At 46.8% G+C, this 24,300-nt stretch overlaps 1 protein-coding gene across 2 annotated transcripts in view; it reads left to right on the forward strand.

Annotated features, from left to right (window-relative positions):
- The first annotated feature begins 229 nt into the window (after positions 1-229).
- Positions 230-24,300, forward strand: part of LOC119976630 (butyrophilin subfamily 1 member A1-like) — a 35,054-nt gene continuing 10,983 nt past the window's right edge. The window contains exons 1-6 of one of the 2 annotated variants that reach the window (XM_038817265.1): positions 231-662; positions 7,627-7,714; positions 10,073-10,423; positions 12,403-12,687; positions 19,335-19,454; positions 20,970-21,002. In XM_038817265.1, the coding sequence (XP_038673193.1) occupies positions 7,657-7,714; positions 10,073-10,423; positions 12,403-12,687; positions 19,335-19,454; positions 20,970-21,002 (847 nt within the window). In that variant the 5' untranslated portion in view covers positions 231-662; positions 7,627-7,656. Of the gene's footprint in view, positions 663-7,626; positions 7,715-10,072; positions 10,424-12,402; positions 12,688-19,334; positions 19,455-20,969; positions 21,003-24,300 lie in introns of both variants that reach the window. The other variant, XM_038817266.1, reaches the window with a different exon arrangement.

Raw genomic sequence — 24,300 nt, forward strand, 5'->3', positions numbered from 1 at the left:
CAATGTGCAGGGGTATGGGGACAAGGCAGGGGAATGGCACTGTGTGCCGATGCTTGTTTGGAGAGCTGATGCAGACATGATGGGCCAAATGGCCTCCTCCTGCCCCATACCAAATCTGTGATTCTGAGCAAATAGTTCGAGTCCAGCTCTGTGTAATTGTGTAAAGAGTCATATTTGAACCGTTGGCTGGAATTCACTGGTCCGAGTTTTCCCGCCACTGCTGCCAGCAAGAATTGATTGTTGTGAGGTTGTGAGATTGTGAGGCAGGGTCAGTGATTGAGGGAGAATGTTCTGGAATTCTGGACAAGTGGTTCTCAGCCTCTTACCCAATCCAGATCTCACTGCAGTCAAAGTGTGGCATTCAACTAACCCCGAAAATAATGATGGTGCCGCCGTGAAATATATTCAACAATCTTCACTTTCTGAATGAAATCCTTGTTTTGAGGCCACACATTGTGAATGGGGATTATTATTAAATAGTGATCGATGTGCGATTACAGACTGGGTCCAAACCAGGAAATGTTTCTCAATTCAGGAAGTCAGTGAAAACGAAAGTAAATGTTTGCAGCGAGGGACGAGCTGTTGTTGGGAACATTTTTACTCTTCACAGATCTGTTGGAAAAAGGCAGAAAATCTTGGATCAGGTTGTGGGAAAGTCAGAGGTGAGTCCCAAATCTTCTTTATTTTGGGGAGGGTTTATTTCCTGTGGGATTGGGTGTTTTTTATTCAGGCTGAAAGGTGCCGATCAAATGGAAGGAATTGAACTGGGAGCGGCTGGAGATTGTCCAGGGAGAAGTGAGAAACTTTCTAAAATGTCTGTAATCCTGAAGGGAGAGTGGAACTGGGTCCTATCAGGATAAGGGAATGGGAGCCAGAGGAGATTTCAAAGCTGAAACCGTCAGAGTCAAACACAGCGACCAGAAAGAGAGACGGAAATAAAAAGGAGGAACAGAGTCATGTGACGGCCATTACATTAAACTTTACACATTTATATTTCTTATAATATAACCCTGTCGGTAGTTGTGTCGCCTTCTTTCTGGAAACAAATTTTTAATTTCAGAGTTTCTCTTGTGTTAAAACCTCCGATTCTTCTTCCATATTAAAAAAAATTAATTTCCGGGATGTGGGCATCATTTGATAGACCAGCATTTATGCCCAACCCTAGTTGCCCTTTCAGTAAGTGGTGGTGAGCTGTCTTCTTGAAGCCGCTGCAGCCCCTGAGGTGTAGGTGCACCCACTATGCTGTTAGAGAGGGAATTCCAGGATTTTGACTCCGTGACGGTGAAGGAGCAGCAATATATTTCCAAGTCGGGTAGTGAGTGGCTTGGAGGGGAACCTCCAGGTTGTGGGGTTCCCAGGTATCTGCTGCTCTTGGCCTTCTAAATAGTAGTGGCCGTGGGTTTGGAAGATGATGTCTAAGGACCTTGGTGAGTCACTGTCGTGCATCTTGTAGATGGTACATACGACTGCCACTGTTGGTTGGTCCTGGAGCGTTTGAATGTTTGTGGAAGGAGGAGCAATCAGGGCTGCTTTGTCCTGGATTATGGCAAGTGGAGAGTATTCCATTACTCTCCTGACTTGTGCCTTGTGGATGGTGGACAGGCTTTGGAGGGTCAGGAGATGAATTACTTGCCGTAGGATTCCTAGTCTTTGACCTGTCCTGGTAGCCACAGTATTGATGTGGCGAGTCAAGTTCAATTTCTGATCAATGGTAACCACAGGATGTTAATTGTGGGAGATTCAGCGATGGTAATGCCATTGAATGTCAAGGGTGATGGTTAGATCCTCTCTTGTAGGAGATGGTCATTGCCTGGCACTTGTGTGGCACATACGTAACTTGCCACTTGTCAGCCCAAGCCTGGAGATTGTCCAGGTCTTGCTGCATTTAAACATGGACTGCTTCATTTTCTGAGGCATTTTGAATGGTGCTGAACTTGCGCATTCATCTGCAAACATCCTATTTCTGACCTTATGATGGAAACGAGGTCATAAATGAAGCAGCTGAAGATGGTTGGGCCTAGGACATTACCCTGAGCAACTCCTGATGATTCACCTCCAAAAACATGACCACCTTTCTTTTTTTTTTGCTGCATCTCCGTCCAGTGGAATATTTACTCCCAGATTCCCATTGACTTCAGTTTATCGAGGGTGCCTTGATGCCATACTCACTCATGATGTTAAGGGCAGTCACTCTTACCTATGGTTCTGAAAACTTCTCACTTTGAACAAACGTTTGCTCAAGTTGACCTGACATCTCTTGAGGCAATCCTTCACCTCAGCTTCTTATATCCTTGTGCTGTTTATTTAAAACAAACATATTTCTCATGTAACAAAATATATCCAACAATCGTAAAGACATCAAGGTGAAAACAGAATTCTATCAATCTGGAGAATGTTTTCAGAATTATTGAATGCATTCATACATTTGGTCATAAAATGGTTACATTTGTTTTACATGTCACCAGACACTTGGTAGAAGTGAAACAAAGCCTGTTTAACAATGATATGTTCCGGCCTTCCGGTGGCGACATGTGGGAGGAGGTCGCACGTTGGATATCTCTGGCCAGAGAGCAGCCTTTGGCCCTTTTCACCCGATTTTTGGGGAAGAATTTGTACACAAACTCGTCCCAATTGAGATTTGGTTGTCAGAGGATGTCTAAGATCCAAAGAAAGACTATTAGGAGGAAAGGTGTGCATGCTAGTCCACTGGCAGAGTCGAGCTCAGTGCAGAGTGCATTGGGAGGGAAGATGGCGGGGGGCAATCAGACTGGTTGGGGCTGCTCCTAACACAGTGGATTCATTGGCAGAGGTGATTGGTGGCTGAATTTGAATGGCAGTTCAGCAAACACTTTGAAAGGCATGGGAGGGAAAAGCTGGAGACTCTCACGCAGTCAGTGGAAGACTCACTGGTCCCGATAAAGGAGGCACTTAGAAGAAGTTGTAGACGGTGCGGGAGCCTCGTGAGGTGTTGAAGGGGGTGGAGGAAGCACTGTCAAGCTTGCCTTGCTGGAAGTAGAGCTGGTGAGGGTGGAGGACAGGAATAAGGGTCTAAGCGCAAAGGTCGAGAAAAATAGGTCATGGTGATGGAACCTAAGGATCATGGGGCTGCCTGAGGGGGCGGAGGGCCCGAGCCTCCCTCTGTCTTTTTGATAATGTTTGCGAAACTGATCGGGGCGGAGGATGATGTCCCTCTTCGAGATGGATAGAGCCCATCGGTCACTCCGGCCGAAACCATGGTCAAATGAGCCACCAAAAATATGATGAGTCTGTTTTCACAGCTACCAGATGAAGGAGAAGGTTCTGAAATGGGCCAAGCAGAATCGGGAAGTGAGGTGGAAAGGCAGTGGTATTCGAATACCAAGGTGTTAGGGTGGAGCTGGCGAGAAGGCAGCACTTTATAAGAGCGGAGTGATCTACCCAGCAAAGCTGAGGGTCACACATAACTCCGGGATCACTTCTTTGAGATGGCACAGGGGGCTGAGACGTCGTGAAAGCTGAAGGCTTTGGACTGAACTAGGGAGGCAGTGGTATTGTGACGAAACTAATAATCCAGAGACCCAATGCAAGCTCTGGGGACCCAGGTTCAAATCCCAAATGGCAAATGGTGAAATTTGATTAAATATCTAGAATTATATGGCCCATTGTTGTTAAAAACCCATCTGCTTGACGAATTTCCTTTTGGGACGGCATGGTGGCACAGTGGTTAGCACTGCTGTCTCACAGCACCAGGGACCTGGGTTCAATTTTGGCCTTGGGTCACTGTGTGGAGTTTGCTCTTTCTCCCCATGTCTGCGCGGGTTTCCTCCGGGTGCTCCGGTTTCCTCCCACAGTCCAAAGATGTGCAGGTTAGATGGATTGGCCGTGCTAAATTACCCCTGAGTGTTCAGGGATGTGTAGATTAGGTTAAGGGGTTATTGGAATAGGGTGGGGAAGTGGGTTTAGGTGGAGTGTTCTTTCCGAGGGTCGGTGCAGACTCAATGGGCTGAATGGCCTCCCGCACTGTTGGGATGCTATGAATGGTGGAAGAGGGACTGTTGTTCAGGATGGGTGTGTTTGGGGATGTTGTTGTAATATGGGGTGTGTTTTCTTTGTTTATTGTTTCTGGTGTCCCTTATTCTCTTTGTACATAGTTATTATCAATTCAAAATATGTTTGGGGTTTGTTCTTTTTACTTGGGTTAATTCTCTCCTTTCCAAGAGGTTCCATGGGTTTGTGAGGATGTCTGGAAACGGAGAGGGGATTAGCAGTTGCTGGGGTGGTGTGGGGGGGTGGGGGTGTTTCATTACTTTGAGGTGGATGGAGTGGGTGTGGAGCGTTTGTTTTTCCTTTGTTGTAAATTTGGGGGAGGGGGGTCTTTGGCTGGAGTGGAGGTTACGGGAGCTACCTTGCTAGCAAACTGCCGTTTGCTAGTAAATGGGGTGGGGCGAGGGGACGTGGCCAGTTGAACCAGTTCAGGTAGGTTTCAACATGCCGAGGTGGTGTGAATGGTGGGGGGATGGGTTAGCAGAGAAAGATGCTGTATTAAGAGGAAGTGGTTGGGTGCTTTCTGGGGAAGGGGAGGGGGGTGGTGTAGTTTGCTGACAGTGACTGGGAGCTGTGCTTTGTCCTATTCGAAGGTGTGGGTGGTGGGTGCCATCTTAGGTGTGCGCTAGTTTTTGGAGATTGGTTTGGGGATGGGAGCATCCAAAAACAAAATGTTAAGTGGGGGTTACTGGGTTACGGGGATAGGGTAGATACGTGGGCTTCAGTAGGGTTTAAGGGTCGGTGCAGACTCAATGGGCTGAATGGCCTTCTGCACTGTAAATTCTATGATTCTATGGTGGTGATAGCTGAGTCGGGACTTTGTGAGGAAGGTCTTCCCGTCTTTGCCGGTAGTGCCACCATCGTCGCTGTCGGAAAGGGTCCAGTTGCTTGAGGGGAGGGAGGAAGGGAGTACGTCGGGATTTTCCGGGAGGATCCTGGCGGAGGATACAGCAACCCTCAAGAGGATTAAGGCCAAGTGGGAGGAGTTGGGGTGCAATTGGCGGTGGGGATGTGAATCCCTGCAAAGGGTGAACGCCACTACTTAGTGTGTGAGACTTGGACTTGTACAATTGGAGGGTGTGCAGAGGAGATTCACTAGGTTAATCCCAGAGCTGAAGGGGTTGGATTATGAGGAGAGGTTGAGTAGACTGGGACTGTACTCGTTGGAATTTAGAAGGATGAGGGGGGATCTTATAGAAACATTTAAAATTATGAAGGGAATAGATAGGATAGATGCGGTCAGGTTGTTTCCACTGGTGGGTGAAAGCAGAACTAGGGGACATAGCCTCAAAATAAGGGGAAGTAGATTTAGGACTGAGTTTAGGGGAAACTTCTTCACCCAAAGGGTTGTGAATCTATGGAATTCCTTGCCCAGTGAAGCAGTTGAGGCTCCTTCATTACATGTTTTTAAGGTAAAGATAGATAGTTTTTTGAAGAATAATGGGATTAAGGATTATGGTGTTCACCCTGAGTCCACAAAAGATCAGCCATGATCTAATTGAATGGCGGAGCAGGCTCGAGGGGCCAGATGGCCTACTCCTGCTCCTAGTTCTTATGTTCTTATGTTCAAGGTGGTACACCAGGCACATTTATCAAGGTCTAGGCTGGGCAGCACGGTGGCGCAGTGGGTTAGCCCTGTTGCCTCACGGCGCCGAGGTCCCAGGTTTGATCCTGGCTCTGGGTCACTGTCCGTGTGGAGTTTGCACATTCTCCCCGTGTTTGCGTGGGTTTTGCCCCCACAACCCAAAGATGTGCAGGACAGGCCACGCTAAATTGCCCCTTAATTGGAAAAAACAAATTGTGTACTGAATTGGCTGTTTGAGGGAGTGGAGGATTAGAGTGAGTGCTGGTGGAGGAGGGGTCCGGCAAACCATTGCATATATTCTGGGCGTGTCCTGAGCTGGTGAGATTCTGGGTCTCCTTCTTCAGCACCGTGTTGCCGATTCTAAAATTGAATTGGAGCCCAGTCCCTCAGGGGTGATTTGAGGTGTCAGACCTGCCGGAACTGCAGATGGCAGCCAGGGGGTTGAGGGAGGGATGTTTTAGCCTTCGCCTCTCTGGTCACACACAAGCGGGCTCAGTTGGAGTGGAGGTAAGCTTCTCCCCCCATTGCCTCAGTATGGTGGGGGGATCTTGTGGAGTTTTTATACCTTAAGAATGTACAGCATAAGGGGTGCATTTGAGGGATTCTACAAAAGATAGCAGTGACTTATTTTATACTTTGAAGACTTTGGGCGGGATTCTCCCCTACCCCTGGGGCGGGGGGGAGGGGGGGTCCCGGCGGGACGGAGTGGCGTGAACCACTCCGGCGTCGGGTCACCCCACAGGTGCAGATTCCTCCACATCTTTCGGGGCTAGGCCCGCACCGTTAGAGGCTAGGCCCGCCCCAGAGTGGTTGGCGCCCAGCCGGCTGGCGTGGAAGTCCTTTGGCGCCACGCCAGCCGGTGCCAAAGGAACTCTGCCGGCTGGCGGGAGTCCATGCATGCATGGGAGCGTGAGCGGCTGCTGACGACATCCTTGCGTATGCGCAGGGGAGGGATCACCTACTCAGCCATCGCGGAGGCTTACACGGCCGACGCGTAGGAAAAGAGTGCCCCCACGGTACAGGCCCGCCCGCGGATCGATGGGCCCCGATCGCGGGACAGGCCACTGTGGCGGCACCGCTCAGGGCCAGATCGCCCCGCATGACCCCGGAGCCCGCCCGCGCCGCCAGGTCCCGCCGGTAAGGCACCTGGTTCAATCTACGCCGGCATGGCCAGCATAGAAGCAGCGGGACTTCAGCCCATCGTGGGCCGGGGAATCGCCGGAGGTGGGGGGCGCGATTCCCGCCCCCCGCTGAATCTCCGGTGCCGGAGAACTCGGCGGCCGGTGGAGTGGGATTCACGCCGCCCCCCGGCTAGTTCGGAGAATCCCGCCCCTTGTCACTGTCAGCTGTTGGGAGGGGCAGGGTTCTTGGGGGCGACGGTGGGGCGCGGGTGGGGTATTATCGTTTTTTTATTTGTTATCTTGTTTTATCATTTTGTAGTACTCAAAAAATGTTCAATAAAATTTTAAAAAACAATGGTATGTTCTATAGAATTCCTATGATGCAGAAGGAGGCCATTTGGCCCATCGATCTGCACCAACCCTACGGAAGAGCACCCTAACCTAGGCCCACTACCCCACCCTATCCCCATAACCTGACCTAACCTTTGGACACTGAGGGCTGGATTCTTCGGCCGTGCCCGCCACTAGATCGTCATGGACGGGCACCATGTAAAGGCCCGTTGAACTCGGGCTGGAATTTCTGGTCTCTGGCCGGAGCGGCCGAAGAATCCCGCCCTCGGGTAATTTAGCATGGCCATTCCATCTAACCCGCACATCGTTTGAATGTGGGAGGAAACCGGAGACTCCAGAGGAAATCGAAGCGGATTCAGGTGATGGTGAGATTTTTAACAACACAAAAAGAGGCCCTTCTGCTCATCCTGTCTGTGCCAGCCATCAAGCACCTATCAATTCTCATCCAACTTTCCAGCACTTGGTCCTTAGTCTTCTGCACTCCGGCGTTTCAAGTGCTCATCTGAAGCCAGAGCTATATTGATTTTCTATGTTTCTATGTTTCAGGGATGTTTATTGTGCTAAGATCTCACAAAGATGGAAATAATAGACCTCATTGTGATTTTTCTCTTTGGGATGCCGCTGTCCATATATGGTAAGGATCATTAACATTTAGGAATGTAATTATGCTTATAGATAATATGCAATAAACAACATTGCATTTTGCTGTGTGGATGGAACTGTGTCTCTAACATCTATTATTAAGTTAGCACCAGCTATTACAGAATTTAGCTGTTGTTTGGTCAGTAGGTTAACTGTGGAAAAACACATCACAGTCTCAGGCTGCAAACTAGAAAGATATTCAGCAACAGCCTGCATCGCAAGGTTCTCGTGCAGGTATAATAAATACAGAGTGTGACATCAGCTTGCAGTTAAATACAAAATTACAGGAACTACCCTGTTTCCAGACACTTTACCTGTAAGGAGAGGGAGGTGAGACTATTAGTGTTTCATACACTGAAAATGACTCATAGGCCTTGGAAGGGTTGATGAGTATGTATTATGTTCCATTTAGAGAGCTCTCCCCATCATATTGATCACTGATAAGGTTGGATCTAATCATTTTGTTCTCACGGTCCACCCACTCTCCCCTCTCACATCCTGACTCTGTCCCCTTCTCTATCTGTCACTCGGGGCTGCGGATGGGACGGTGGGAAATCTATTCCCTAATTCACCAACAACAGCACATCGCAGCGGCCAAGTCTTTGGCCATCCGGTCACCACCACAGATACTGAGTTGCTCAATCACAGCTTCAGCATTGGTGCTGCAGTCATTACATGATGATAAAATCATTACTCTCTCTTTCACCCTTCCCCTTAGGCTGGTACTGATCTTCACTCTGTTAATGCGGCACGGTGGTTAGCACTGTTGCTTCACAGCGCCAAGGTCCCAGCTTTGATTCCCGCTTGGGTCACTGTGCGGAGTCTGCACGTTCTCCCCGTGTCTGCGTGGGTTTCCTCCGGGTGCTCCAATTTCTTCCTACAAGTCCCAAAAGACATGCTTGTCAGGTGAATTGACATTCTGAATTCTCCCTCAATGTCCCCAAACAGTACGCCGGAATGTGGCGATTCGGGAATTTCACAGTAACTTAATTGCAGTGTTAATGTAAGCCTACTTGTGACACTAATAAAGATTATTATTATAATCCAGACTTGAATGGATATGGAGGACAATTGGTTTGAACTTTCACCATCAGATCCAGCCAGAGCACATTAAAGACCATTGGATCCTGCTGTTGTCTGCTAAAACTGCTCAACATTCCAGGATCATCCTCGAAGGCAAAGATAACCCCAAACTTCTTTTCTCTACTTCAAACCACCTCTGCTGCTCATGTCCTTCCTTACTCCGAGGCCTGTTCACCTAGCAGCCGTGTGGCCCCTGACCTATACTGGCTCTCCATCAAGAGAATGCTTGATTTTAAAATTCTCGCCCCGGTTATCAAATCCCTCCATAGCCTCACCATCTAGGTCATTTCCTCTAGCCCCACGATCCTCTGAGATATCTGCGTGCATTAATCATGGCTTTTTCATTTATTTATTTTTCTTCTATTTCCAATTAAGGAGCAATTTAACATGGCCAATCCACTTATCCTACAAATCATTTTGGGTTGTGGGAGTGAGACCCAAGCAGATTTTGGGAGAATCTGCAAACTCCACATGGACAGTGACCTGGGGCTGGGATCGGCAGCGTGAGGCAGCAGTGCTAACCACTATGCCGCATGTTGCTCCCATATTCCCGATTTATAGTTGCTCTCCCATTAGTGGCTTTCTTAAAATCCTCTTTGCCCAATCTTCTGTCCTCTTCCAATATCTCCGAATATGGCTTCGTGCCTTATTGTTTACTTAATGGCACCATGGTTGGTGACTTTATCTCATTAAACTTACAAGGGAAATGGTGGCACAGTGGTAATGTCACTGGACTAGTAATCCAGAGGTCAAGGCTAATGTTCTGGGGTGCACAGGTTCAAATCTCATTACGGCAGCTGGTAAGTAATACATTGGTCTTGGCAATGGTGACCATGACACCTTGTTAATTGTGATAAAAACCCATCTGGTATATTAATGTCCTTTAGGGAAGGAAATCTGCCATCCTTACCTGGTCTGGCCTACATGTGACTCCAGACTCATTGATTGATTCTTAATTGTGGGTGTGGCAAGCCACTGTGGCAGTTAGGATCGGCAGCGATGCCACATTCCAGAATAAATAATAAAAAACAGAAACAACACAGAATCTAAACAGCCATTTGTCAACAATCTAAGTTAGGCATTGGTATGACAATCCTCATTTCAATTCTGCACAAAACCTCGGTTGACACAATGCATTTAGTTCTCTATTCAAATTGAGCAGCTTTGTTTATAGCTGTTTGAGAAGGGATGGGAACAACAATTTTTTAAAGTTTAATATTTAAGACACTGGGAGTTGAAGTAATTTCATTGGATTATAATTCCACAGGTAAATTCACAGTTAATGGGCCAAGTCATCCTGTTGTGGCCATTGTGGGCGAAGATGTTCTCCTAGAATGTTGGCTTAAGCCAGAAATGTCTGTCGTCAGCAATGTGGTGGTGCGATGGCTTAAATCAGACCTGGGTTCAGCAGTACACACGTACAGAAATAGGGAAGATAACACTGCTGATCAGGATCTCAATTACAGAGGACGGACTGAACTGTTTAAAGATGAATTGACCAAAGGAAACATTTCTCTTAGAATTAAGAACATAAGGGTGCAGGATGAAGGGAAATACATATGTTCAGCTGACAGTGAAACAGATTTTAAAGAAACGACGATTGAGCTGAAGATTGGAGGTTAGTGAACACATCTACTTAAAAATGACTAACATGGGAAAATAACCTGCTTTTTTAAAACTGTTTTGATCAAAATTCTTTTTGAACAAAGATCTTCACTCCCTCTTCTAATGTTTTTGCATTGGTACATTTCATTCAGAAAATACTCTCAGCCCAGATTGGTTCAATGAGAATGTTCAAAAGGACACAAACCAAGGGAAGTTCAAGTTAAGTTTATCATTCTTTAATTGAAGAGAAAAGCTAATGATAGTGAGGTTTTATTGATATCATGAAGTTAAAGTAAGTCCAGCAGAAAATAATTCCTGACAATCATTGCTGGTCGTATCCTAGTGCGTTTGGAAAATGAAGATTGAGGAAGTAAGATAGGTTAAGATAGTTGCTTTCAATGCTGCCCTTGAATATGGTTAGTCACCCAGATATCTAATCTTCATGGTTTGCTCATTACTGTTTTTAACCTTTAAAGACAGAATTAGCTACACTGTGTTTGCGTTTTGCCCCACAGGCTAACTAATGAAATAATTAAGGAGGAGATTCCTTCTTTTCTGCTTTGGCAAAGAGCCATCCAGACTGTAAACGTTAGCTCCCTTCTCTCTCAGTTACTGTCAGACCTGCTGAGATTGTCCAGATTTTCTGCTTTTGTTTCAGATTCCAACATCTGCAGTAATTTGCTTTTAATTTTATCCTTCTTTTGCGCTTGTTATTCGTTTATTTGTTAGCTCATTGCACAATGCTGGTTGGAAGGGTACCTCATCAGGCAAGTGTGATCATTGCAAAGTTGTCACTGGTGATGTTGGTGTCATTTAAACATTTGACATGAGAATGATCGTCGCTGATCTAAATATCCACAGCATTAGGCAACATCACTGCACCTTCCAGAGCCCCACAATTCCGAAGGAAGTGCTCAATGTTTCCTTCAAGAAACCAACACAGCCAGAAGAGATAAAATCAACTGGATCCTGCAGTGAGTGGAGCAGAACCACCTGACCACACATTTCTGTGTGGTTTCCAACTGCTTTACTCCATTTTTTCAGATATTGGTCTTTCAGAAGGTAGTGAATTGTCTCTTTGTTTCAATTTGACTTTGCAGTGAAATGATGCTTCACCCATTGAACCTGCATGTCCTTTATGTTGGTACAGAGCGAGTGTGCTTCTTTCCTAGGTCTGCACCCATTTCAATGCCATTGATGTTAGAAAATGTGTGCTGCCCGATAGCAGTTTCAACTGCATGAAGTTTGGTCTTGGAATCATAGAATTTATAGTGCAAAAGGAGGCCATTTGGCCCATTGAGTCTGCACCGGCTCTTGGAAAGAGCACCCCACTAAAGCCCACACCTCCACCCCATCCCTGTAACCCAGTAAGCCCACCTAATCTTTTTGGACACTAAGGGTAATTTATCATGGCCAATCCACCCAAACCTGCACACCTTTGGACTGTGAGAGTATACAGGAGCAGCCGGAGGAAACCCACACAGACACGGGGAGAACGTGCAGACTCCGCACAGCCAATTCCAACTTCATCAGGTGCAATGGTGGAATTTGAACACGGGTGCTCTGGGCATTGTCCCAAGTCTCTGCATTTCTTGACAAGTGACAACACCATTATGCCAAGGCCTCCCCCTGATAAGCATGTATCATTGTTGGAAAAGTTGCTAGACCTGGTTAAGTTTTTCACATTGGGGGCATTTCACAATAACTTCATTGCAGTGTTAATGTAAGCCTACTTGTGACAATAAAGATTATTTTAAAATAAAATTAAATCCTATCCTGACTCCTGCTCTTTAATGTGAATGAAGGTTGGAGCCAGCCAGTTGGTACAATCAGTTGAGAATCAATTGCTTTTGCATCTTCAGTGTTTTCTTTCTGCTTTCGGGGTGCACCCAGTTACGTCACAAAAAATGATCCCATTATACTCCATACCCGCAAGAGAATGGTGTGTTAACAACAAATGTTATTCTTAAATATATGTATTAATTGTTGCAGGTTTGGGACGTGAGCATTGGGTCCAGATAGAGGGATATCAGAAAAATGGAATCCAGCTCGTGTGTGAATCTAATGGATGGTTCCCTGAGCCGGAGATACTGTGGACTGGTGGAAATGGACAGGATCTCACTGCACAGTCTGAAATAAAATTCCAGGTGGACTCGAAAGGTCTTGTAACTGTACAGAGCAGTGTTGCTGTAATGAGAGATTCATCAAACAGGTTCAAGTGCCTCATACAGAACAAACTGTTGAGAAAAGAACAAGAAGCAACTATTCAGATATCAGGTCTGTAAGTTATAAAATACGGCAATAGTGATTGATTTCTAATTTCAATAATGCCATAAAGCAAACTGGGACTAAGGTATTTGTAATGATTTAGACCAGGCCTTTGAGATTGGCCAATTAGAATATGAGTTCCCTGATTAGTGGTCCAATCAGGGAACCCCTTTCTCTGGATATAACAGGGAGTGTCAGATCCTCTGCACTCCCAGTGTAGACAGCAAGCTGAATGGTCATGATTGTTCAGCTGTTGGGTTTGTAAATAAAAGGAATTCTGGTGAAGGGACTTCTGTCTCCGTGGACTTATTACAGTGGCGACGAGGAAAATTGAACAACCCGAAGAAACCTGCTCGTCAGCAGCTGCTGCATATTGAGTGTAAGCCATTGACAGGCAAAATGCCTTTATTCGGAAAGTTGGACTCTTTTGACCCTGCAGTGGAAGACTGGGCCCAATATGCAGAGTGGATGAAGTATTTCTTTAGAGCAAATTATATAATTCTGGATGAAAAGCATCGGGTCATTCTGTGGGCCAGCAGCCTTTGCCATTATGCACAGTCTCACTTTTCCGGAGGCACAGGACAGAAAAACTTTCCAGGAATTGACGGATTTAGTAAAAGAGTACTATGACCCTCTGCCACCTCTGATTCTGTGAAGGTACTGGTTTTACTCAGCATTCCGAGACACTGGGGAGTCAGTTACAAACTTTTTAACATGATTAAGGTGATTAGCAGAGGCTTGCGAATTTGGCCTGACGCTAAATGAGATGCTCCGAGACCGGTTGGTATGTGGAATAAACAATTTAGCAATCCAGAAATGTCTGTTAGCAGAAGTTGAGCTGGATTGCAAACAAGCATTGCAGTTGGCTTTGTCCTTAGAAAAAGTGGTAAGCGGAACGCATGAGTTACAGGGAACTCCGATGGAGGTGGAAGCCCACACCAGTGAAACTGAGTTAAGGGACTACCGCTGGGGGACAGGCAACCGCACAGCCACCCTCAGGAATGACTCGCATACTAAGTTACCCAAGCCCACTCGCAGAAGCCCTCCCATGCAAAGGAAAATTAAATCCAGACAGACGGAAGCCCCTGCAGCTTTTTGCCCAGCAAAATATTGTAGTTGTTGCCAGAGATTGGAGCCAGAGAGAAATAGAAGCCCAAAACCAACATCTTGGAGAAGGACACGTAGGCCGGGGTACAGGAGAATGCACACCCTGGAAACCCACCTACCTCCGACGAGGAACAACTAAATTGTGTAACGATGGTTAAATCAAAACCAATTAAATTATCCATAAGGTTGATTGGACTTCCCACACTAATGGAAGTTGACACGGGAGCAGCTGTATCAGTGATAGGGGTGATGGAACCATCAATTCACCAGACACGTGTTTTCCGATATGAATCTAGGCTTTAATCAACTTACTTCAGAGCCAGCCTGTTACCCGTTGATGAACTCGCTGTGAACTGCAGGCTGACTCTGGACAAGGGTACTTATTCGGCAGCACAAGGGGGAGGAGTCGTGGGCGGAGCCAAGGGTGGAGCCCTGTACAAGCTCCTGAGCATTCCCAGAGCTACTCCCCCTAGTGGTCGGATAACGCTATTGCGCTTACAAGATAAAGTGTGAATTACCATGTTATATTCACCACATTCACCCCCTGCAAAAAAATCAAGTCCGGCGGGGGTGGTGGTTCACAAAGTCGGTCTGTCCGGTGGTCGAACTGTCCGCTGTGATCTGCGGAGCACCGGGGTTGCAGCCTCTTGCGGTGGCTGGATGGGTGTCGTGTGCTGGGGTACGATGGCGGACTCCAGGGAGGGTTGTATCCGAGCTTCATACTCTCCTAGTTCGATCGGGGACTGGGGGCGCTGGGGGCTGGCCGGCGTGGGTGCACGGAACTGATGGAGTGGGAACGGGAGCGGCAGCATGGGGTGTAGGGTGAGGGGTCCTTCTGTGGGGGTAGAGGGGGCGCTGGATCCGGCGGGTGCCAGATCCCAGAGGGATACCGTGTCCTGACGTCCTGATGTTTTTTTTAGCACCTCCAGTAACTTATCTGGGTACAAGGTTGACAAGACGGGCAGCACGGTAGCATTGTGGATAGCACAATCGCTTCACAGCTCCAGGGTCCCAGGTTCGATTCCGGCTTGGGTCACTGTCTGTGCGGAGTCTGCACATCCTTCTCGTGTGTGCGTGGGTTTCCTCCGGGTGCTCCGGTTTCCTCCCGCAGTCCAAAGATGTGCAGGTTAGGTGGATTGGTCATGATAAATTGCCCTTAGTGTCCAAAAATTGCCCTTAGTGTTGGGTGGGGTTACTGGGTTATGGGGATAGGGTGGAGGTGTTAACCTTGGGTAGGGTGCTCTTTGCAAGAGCCGGTGCAGACTCGATGGGCCAAATGGCCTCCTTCTGCACTGTAAATTCTATGTAATTCTATGTAATTCTATGTTACACCCTTTGAAGGATCGAATGAAGGCGATTAAAGATGCCCCGGCCGCCACCACAATCCAAGAGTTAAGATCTTTTTTAGGACTGGTGACATACTCTGGAAAGTTCATACAGAACAGGGTTTCCATCCTGGATCCCCTACTCCAATTATTAAAAAAGGGGCAAGCCTGGGAGTGGTCCGCCTGCCAAGACAGGGCTTTCAAGAAGATCAAAGAACAGCTTTCCTCAGAACGTCTTGGCACACTCACTATGACCCCAGGAAAGAGTTGGTGCTCACGTGCGATGCGTCTCCATATGGCGTTGGTGCAGTTCTGGCACACAAAGGGCCAAACGGACAGGAACGGCCGATAGCGTTTGCTTCCAGGATGTTTACAGCAGCAGAACAGAAGTCAGCCCAAATTCAAAAGGAAGGACTGGCTGTTGTCTTCACCGTGAAGAAATTTCACCAGTATTTGTATGGGCGGAAATTCACCATCGTCACAGACCACAAGCCATTGCTGGGTTTGCTGAAAGAAGACAAAGCGGTGCCACCAATAGCTTTAGCCCGGATCCAACGCTGGGCCCTACTACTGGCGGCGTACCAGTATCAACTGGGGCATCGGCCGGGAACCCGGGTGGCAAACGCCGATGCACTAAGCTGGCTGCCATTACCGCTCACCCCACCATTAGTACCCAGAATAGGGAAACTGTGATGACATTACATTTCCTGGACACCCTTCCAGTGGCCGCACAAAACATTTGTTTGTTGTCCCGGTTTTATCAAAAATAAAACACATGGTGGTAACAGGTTAGGTGGAAAGACCGGTCCAGGCGGAATTCCACCCTTACTGAAGCAGGAGAGGACAGATCACTGTGGAAGATGGGATCCTGCTATGGGGGGCTCGAATAATAGTTCCAAGTCAAAGCCATCGAGCCATACTGGCTGAACTACATCATGGGCACCCTGGAGTCTCAAAAATGAAGATGTTGGCAAGGGGCTATGTCTGGTGGCCGAGCCTTGACACAGACATAGCGGCATTGGTAGATCGGTGCCAAGAATGCCAACAGGGACAGAAGCACCGCTGCATCCATGGGAATGGCCGGGTAGACCAAGGTCGCGACTTCCTGTCGATTTTTGCAGGCCTGTTTATGGGTTCAATGTTTTTTATAATCGTAGACACCCATCTAAATGGCTGGACGTCTACAAAATGAACTCTGCAAATTCAACAACTACCATTGAAAAACTCTGCACCTCGTTCGCAGCTCATGGTATCCCGGAGGTGCTGGTTTCAGATAATGGATCGGTTTTCACCAGCCAGGACTTCACAAAATTCATGAAGTCAAATGGCATTCGGCACATAAGGATGGCACCATACCACCCGGCATCGAATAGTTTGGCGGAGAGAGCCGTCCAGGCCGTGAAAGTCAGGTTGAAGAACCAGTCAGCAGCATCATTAGACACCAAACTGTCGCGCTGGCTATTTGACTACAGGACAACCCCACACGCCACAACGGGAATAGCACCGGCGGAGCTACTCATGGGCAGACGACTCCGAACCAGGTTGAGTTTACTATTCTCAAACTTGGGAGGAAGAGTAGAGCGACACCAAGAGGCAAGAAATTATGCCAATGGCCCCACATGGGTAGCAGGAACAGTCAAGGCCAGGACAGGACCTGTGTCGTATGAGATACGTGTGGGAAAACATGTAATAAAAAAACACCTCGACCAGGTGCAGGTCTCAGATTTGTTTCCTCCCCCGGAGCTGACTCAGGCCAATACACCGAAGACTGTGGAGAGTCCTTCCGACAAACCATTCATGCCCCTCCGACACAACTGGTGAGGTCATTGGACTCTGATATGGACACAATGGATGATGCCGCAGCTGTGCCCCTGCCGCCGGAGGAAATGGGCGAATCGCCTTTTAGGCGCTTACATCGGAAAAGATGGCCGCCTAGCCGTTATAACCCCCCCCCCCCCCAGGTTGGAGGCAGAAGTGGAGGAGCTGGACCCGGCGCAGAAACGAAGCAAGAGACCTGTGAGTCATGAACACCATGGGGGCTCCTCGGACTTTGGGGGGCAGGGTTGTAATGACTTAAGCCAGGCCTTTGAGATTGGCCAATTAGAATATGAGTTCCCTGATTAGTGGTCCAATCAGGGAACCCCTTTCTCTGTATATAACAGGGAGTGTCAGATCCTCTGCACTCCCAGTGTAGCCAGCAAGCTGAAAGCCCCTGGTTGTTTGGCTGTTGGTTTTGTAAATAAATGGAATTCTGGAGAAGGGACTTCTGCCTCTGTGAACGTATTACAGTATTCCCCTATTAATTAATTTGAGAGCATTAAACTTGATAGAATCCTTAGAATGCATACAGTGGAGAAGGAGACCATCGAGTCTGTAACAAACCTCCAAAAGAGCACTCTAACTTGGCCACTCCCCCCTGCCTTATTCCAGTCCCTATCCCCTGAACACCACTCATTGATCATGGCCAATCCACCATCGCTAACCCACCTTAGCTACACATCTTTGGACTGTGGGAGGAAACCGGAGCATCCGGAGGAAACCCATGCAGACACGGGGAGAAAATGCGGACTCCGCACAGACGGTCACCCTTGAACCCGGCAGGATTTTTGTGTAAACAGGGTGAACTTCATGGATATTAGTCAAAAATGTGACCTCCAGACATAAACTGTTCCAATTCTCAGAATGAGAATCATTTCTTTAAAGAGGATAGTGGACAGTTTACTATTTGCAGCAGTTCCTGCATGTCTATCACACCAAGGCCAGCACTATTAGGGCCAAAAATAGAAATAACTTTTCCCCAATTGAAAAAATGAAAATCGCTTATTGTCACGAGTAGGCCTCAAATGAAGTTGCTGTGAAAAGCCCCTAGTCGCCACATTCCGGCGCCTGTTCGGGGAGGCTGTTACGGGAATTGAACCGTGCTGCTGGCTTTCCTTAATCTACTTTCAAAGCCAGTGATTTAGCCCAGTGAGCTAAACAGCCCTGTTGCTTACTTTCCCGAGTAACTCGTGCCTCTGGGGATTATAATCTGAATCAACTGCTACATTTTGATATTTAAAACTGGTTTTTGTTCTTCAGTCCAGCAACAGATTAAATATTGATCATATTTCCTTCGTCTTCACATGGGAGGGTGTTTAAATGCACTTTTAATCTTTTCATTCTTACAGTCTTCATTTAATTATTTATTTGTACAATTTTCCTTCTGAGTTTTTACTTGTGTTGTATTTGTTTCTGTGAGTATTTATGTGCAATTTTTCTATGTTTCTATATTGCTCTGTTAAGATGCTGTGTTCTTCATGATAAGTCCCGAAAGACGTGCTATTAGGTCATTTGGACATTCTGAATTCACCCTCTGTGTATCTGAACAGGCACTAGAATGTGGCGACGAGGTGATTTTCACAGTAACATCTTTGCAATGTTAATTTAAGCCTGCTTGTGACAATAAAGATTTTTATTATTAAAATCCCCTAGTTGCCACATTGCAGTGCCTGTTCGGGTACACAGAGGGAGAATTCAGAATGTACAAATTACTTAACATCACGTCCTTTGGGACTTGTGGGAGCACCCGGAGGAAACCCACGCAGACACTGGGAGAATGTGCAGACTCCGCACAGACAGTGACCCAAGCCGGGAATCGAACCTGGAACCCTGGCGCTGTGAAGAAACAGTGCTAACCATTGTACTACCATGTTGCTGCTATTCCTTCTTGGAATGAGCAGGAAGCGGCTGCAGGCCTGTGGAAAATTGGGCAACCAGTTGCTGCTGACCAACTTGGAAGTGGATCTGGGGGATTGGGTGGCAAGTGGACTATCTCGGGTAAGGGAGGCCCAAACATTCCTGTGGGGCCTAGAAGAGCACTGCAGCTTCTACTGGCCCCAGAAAGATGAGTAAATACCTTAGCCATCAGAATCTCTTCACACCCCGTCCTCGACATTCTGACTTGATTCAGTTTGACTTCCCAAGTTTAAAATTGAAATCTGGGCCCAATAATGCTATCCAACCCTCATCCACTTATTTAAAGAAGCCAATTTTGGGAGGGTGGATTAGCCGTGAGAAGCCTGTGCAGAAATCAGATTAGTGGAATGCCTGTTCAACTGGTTAAAAACTCTTGCATAACTTAATTAACTTGCATTAACTTTATTAATGTTAGGCAATGAATAAGAATGATTGCTATGGAATATATTGGCAGTAATATTATCTAATTCAACAACATTTACTTTGCAGACGATTTCTTCCCAACTGTCTCAGGCTGGCTGGTGTTTTTATCTGTGATCCTCTGTCTTCTAATCGCAACATTTACTGCTGGGATTGTTTGGATTGGGAAAAAATACAGATATGCCAAAGGTATGGTATCAGCTTCAGTGACAACGGTGAACACAGGTCAGGAATTAACATGTGGAAACAGAGACACCGTATTAATGTTAAAGTCGGATGAACAGTTTGTGTTTGTTCATATCTTTTAATAATTCAGACATTTTATTTTTTGATCTGGCGGGGGGGGGGGGGGAGCTGTTGTCCCACAAAGAGCCAGTGGCATACCCAAGTGATCAGGTTATTTTAATGTTTCATGGAGATAACTTTGCTTTTAATTTTGCTTAATATCTTTTTTTTCCAATTTAGCATGGGCAATCCACCTACCCTGCACATCTTTTGGGTGGTTGTGGGGTGAGACCCATGTAGACACAGGGAGAATGTGCAGACTCCATCGAACCCGGGTCCTCAGCGCTGTGAGGCAGCAGTGCTAACCACTGTGCCACCCATTTGCTCAATAACTTCAACAATATTTTCTTCAATTTGTTCTTCCATCTAATCCTCTCCAGTGTTATGATCCCAGTTATGTTATCAGTGGACAAGTCCGATCCCAGAATAGAACCTAATTGACAGATCATAATTTTTTTTTTTAAATGGTGGAAGGTACTTACTGAAACAGATTCGCAGGAATCTGCTCTGGTCTTTTCAGCATTTAATAAACAAGAACCATTAATTATATTACACTGGATAACAAGACAAAAATTATGCAAATTTATGCTATCCCTTTATCTTGGCAATATCTTCACAGACTCAGCACCCAGTATCAGAAGTCAATCCTCTATTTTAGCACCACAGGTCGAATTAGTTTCAGTTGAAAAGTGGTTTATTTTCCAGTAAACCTCTGAATATTCACTAGAAATTCTTCCACAATTGGTGTCTTCCTTGACAAATCCAGAAAATGAGCTCTAAATTCCCTATTACTTTCATAACAAGTCCCTTAATTTCCAAAGAGAGAATCTGAGACCATTGTCACTGTACACACATATAAATCAGAACTAAAAACTGCTGTCCTTGTCTCTCCCTGTATACCCTGTTGCTAGGCAACAGCGCAGTTTTTTCTACTTAGTGTTTTTGTTAACTTCTCTAAAATTCTAATGCCTTGGTGACCTATCTCTTCACTTCAAGAATCATAAAACCTAATTTAAAATGGATGGATACAAACAGCACCCCAGACTTTCTGGCTTCATCTCACAAAACTCCAAACTGAAATCAAGCCCAGTTTTCACCTCTGTTAAACACATAAATCAAAAAATTAAACTTAAAGCTATATCTTGTTCCTAACACCCACAGATACACATATAACATAGTTCCCAACACCAGAAAGGAAGCAATTAAACAGTGTAGCACCACATGTACTGTAGTACAGTTTATCACTTAAACACTTAAAGGTGATAGGTGCGGATGAATGGTATTCTGGAGAAAACGCCGATGATGGTTTTTCTCAAATTAAATTAATACCATCATTTGTGTTAGGAAGCAAAAGCATGTCTGGTCGAATAATTCACTGTTTGATATCAACTGAACTGTTATTTATTATATTTATTCCAGGTCTTGAAGTCGACAAATCTGTCAAACAATTTGGTAAGGTTTTAACATTTAAATATCCGCAATGAAGCCTGGGAATTTAGATGTACAGGAGGGCACAATTATACTACTAAATGAAGACTAAAAAACTGACTCTTTAATATCAGTTTGTACATTTCACCATATGAACAGTATATTTGCATAACCTTTCAGTGTTTGACATAAATATATTACTACAAAAGAGCTCACAAATAAGAGCCTGGATTCTCTGGTTCCCCCAATCCCGTGTTTCTCGGCGGCGCGGCATTCACCTGTGGTGGGATTCTCCCTTCCTGCTGCTTATCGATGGGATTTCCTATTAAAGCCCCCAGACCATCGGGAAACTGGAATAGGGTGCCAGCAGGAAAAGTGAATACCTTCTCCGGCCAAGTTTTAAAACAGAAGAATACCTTCTATTAGCTACGTTATTTCAGCCCATATCTCTCACATCTTTGAATATTAGCACACAGTGTTACAATTATGTACCTTATTTCCATTGAAAACTCCTGTACCAGAGGCAGATCAGACCCATTCCAACCCAGCCCCAACCCACCCCCCACATTCCCCTTCTCTGTATCTTGCCTTCCCTCCCCACACTGAGACCCCCACACTTAGAGTAAACTCTTTAAGTTTTAGGGAGTATTTATAGACAGGTGGGTGGTGGGAAGTGCAGGTAAAATGGCATGGGAAAGGCATTGGACAGCGTGACTGATGTCATCCTGCTGCTATGTCATTGGGCCAGTGGCCAGAACGGTGGCAATGGCTCATCGACCTGTCACCATTCTGGAGGGATGTGGCTCACAAAGGGACTAACCGCTGGCAATGGCTACCCCTGCCCCCACCCCTTACCAGGGCCTGCCTGACTGGCCCATAGGTCCCACTTACCTGGCTGTGGTGGTGCATATTCATTGATTGCATAGTGGTGCTGTCACTGGACAAGTATCAAGTGGCTGTGGGGACCTGGGGGACACAAGTTCAAATCCCACCAGGACAATAATGAAGTTTGAATTCAATAAAAATCCAGAATTTAAAAACAAGTTTGTCAAGCCACTCATTTCAAGGACAATTCGGGATGGGTAATAAATGCCGGCCCAGACAGATGCCCACATCCCATGAAAGAATAACGAAACGGTGCTGCTGACGATAGGTTTGGGCTGACAGTACTTGGAATTGGCTGCTGTGCTTCATTGGACTTCTCCCTGTAAAATGCAGCACCCAGGTCGATCTGGGGCTGTCTCCCCTGCTTTCAGCCCTGAAACAGCCCAGCTATTGTCCAATATAATAGTGAGCCGTTTGGAGTCGAAAGCTGAAATTGCATGAGGGAAATGGGGGAGAAAGAAAATTAACCAGTGTTCGCCCTGTGAATGTCATTCAGTGAAACCTGATGGCCTCGGTGGCTGAATCATCTGGTGCTATTTTCGAAACTCATGCATTAAGAATGACCTCTTGAGCAAAAGACGATAGGGCAACCCTTTAATATACAGCGTGTCAGAATACACAGGGCGAAAAGAAGGCAGAAAATGGAAAGAGAAAATCATATGAATTGAAAATTGCTTATTGTCACGAGTAGGCTTCAATGAAGTTACTGTGAAAAGCCCCTGGTCGCCACATTCTGGCGCCTGCCCGGGGAGGCTGGTACGGGAATTGAACCGTGCTGCTGGCCTGCTTTAAAAGCCAGCGATTTAGCCTGGTGAGCTTAACCAGCCCCAGACTAGTAGGTTTTATAATTGCTTGCAAGTGTATAAGTGATTTTTTTTCAATTGTTTGCTTATTTTATGAGGGTTACACAAAGAACAATCTTGTATTTATCTAGTGTCTTTCTCGAATTCAGAAGGCATGTTTTTCTGAAGTGCAGTAACTGTTGTAAAGTAGGAAATACAGTAGCCAAATTGTGTACAGTAATCGCCCCAGGAACAGCCATGAGATTCATGAGCAACTAAATGTCACTCTGATGTTGGTTGAGGGACAAATCATGACCAAGACTTGAGGAAAACACCTTCTCTTGTCATGGGACCTTTACCCACCTGACAGACCTCAATTTAATATCTCACCTGAAAGATGGCATCTGTGACAGTGCGGCACTCCCTCAGAACTGCACTGGGTGTCATCTGTGAAAGTGAGGCACTCTCTCAGTACTGCACTGGGGGTCATCTGTGACAGTGTGGCACTCCCTCAGTACTGCACTGGGAATCATCTGTGACAGTGCGGCACTCCCTCAGTACTGAACTGGGAGTTATCTGTGACTGTGCAGCACTCCCTCAGTACTGCACTGGGAGTCATCTGTGAAAGTGCGGCACTCCCTCAGTACTGCACTGGGAGTCATCTGTGACCGTGCGGCACTCCCTCAGTACTGCACTGGGAATCATCTGTGACAGTGCGGCACTCCCTCAGTACTGAACTGGGAGTTATCTGTGACTGTGCAGCACTCCCTCAGTACTGCACTGGGAGTCATCTGTGACAGTGCGGCACTCCCTCAGTACTGCACTGGGAGTCATCTGTGACAGTGCGGCACTCCCTCAGTACTGCACTGGGAGTCATCTGTGACAGTCCAGCACTCCCTCAGTACTGCACTGGGAGTCATCTGTGACAGTGCGGCACTCCCTCAGTACTGCACTGGGAGTCATCTGTGACAGTGCAGCACTCCCTCAGTCCGGCACTGGGAGTCATCTGTGACCGTGCAGCACTTCCTCAGTACTGCACTGGGAGTCATCTGTGACAGTGCAGCACTTCCGGAGTACTGCACTGGGAGTCATCTGTGACAGTGCAGCATTCCCTCAGTACTGCACTGGGAGTCATCTGTGACAGTGCAGCACTTCCTGAGTACTGCACTGGGAGTCATCTGTGACAGTGCAGCACTCCCTCAGTACTGCACTGGGAGTCATCTGTGACAGTGCAGCACTCCCTCAGTACTGCACTGGGAGTCATCTGTGACAGTGCAGCACTCCCTCAGTACTGCACTGGGAGTCATCTGTGACAGTGCAGCACTCCCTCAGTACTGCACTGGGAATCATCTGTGACAGTGCGGCACTCCCTCAGTCCGGCACTGGGAGTCATCTGTGACAGTGCGGCACTCCCTCAGTACTGCACTGGGAGTCATCTGTGACAGTGCGGCACTCCCTCAGTACTGCACTGGGAGTCATCTGTGACAGTGCGGCACTCCCTCAGTACTGCACTGGGAGTCATCTGTGACAGTCCAGCACTCCCTCAGTACTGCACTGGGAGTCATCTGTGACAGTGCGGCACTCCCTCAGTACTGCACTGGGAGTCATCTGTGACAGTGCAGCACTCCCTCAGTCCGGCACTGGGAGTCATCTGT

This window comes from Scyliorhinus canicula, chromosome 13, assembly GCF_902713615.1.
Source record: "Scyliorhinus canicula chromosome 13, sScyCan1.1, whole genome shotgun sequence".
In the NCBI taxonomy this organism is placed as follows: domain Eukaryota; kingdom Metazoa; phylum Chordata; class Chondrichthyes; order Carcharhiniformes; family Scyliorhinidae; genus Scyliorhinus; species Scyliorhinus canicula.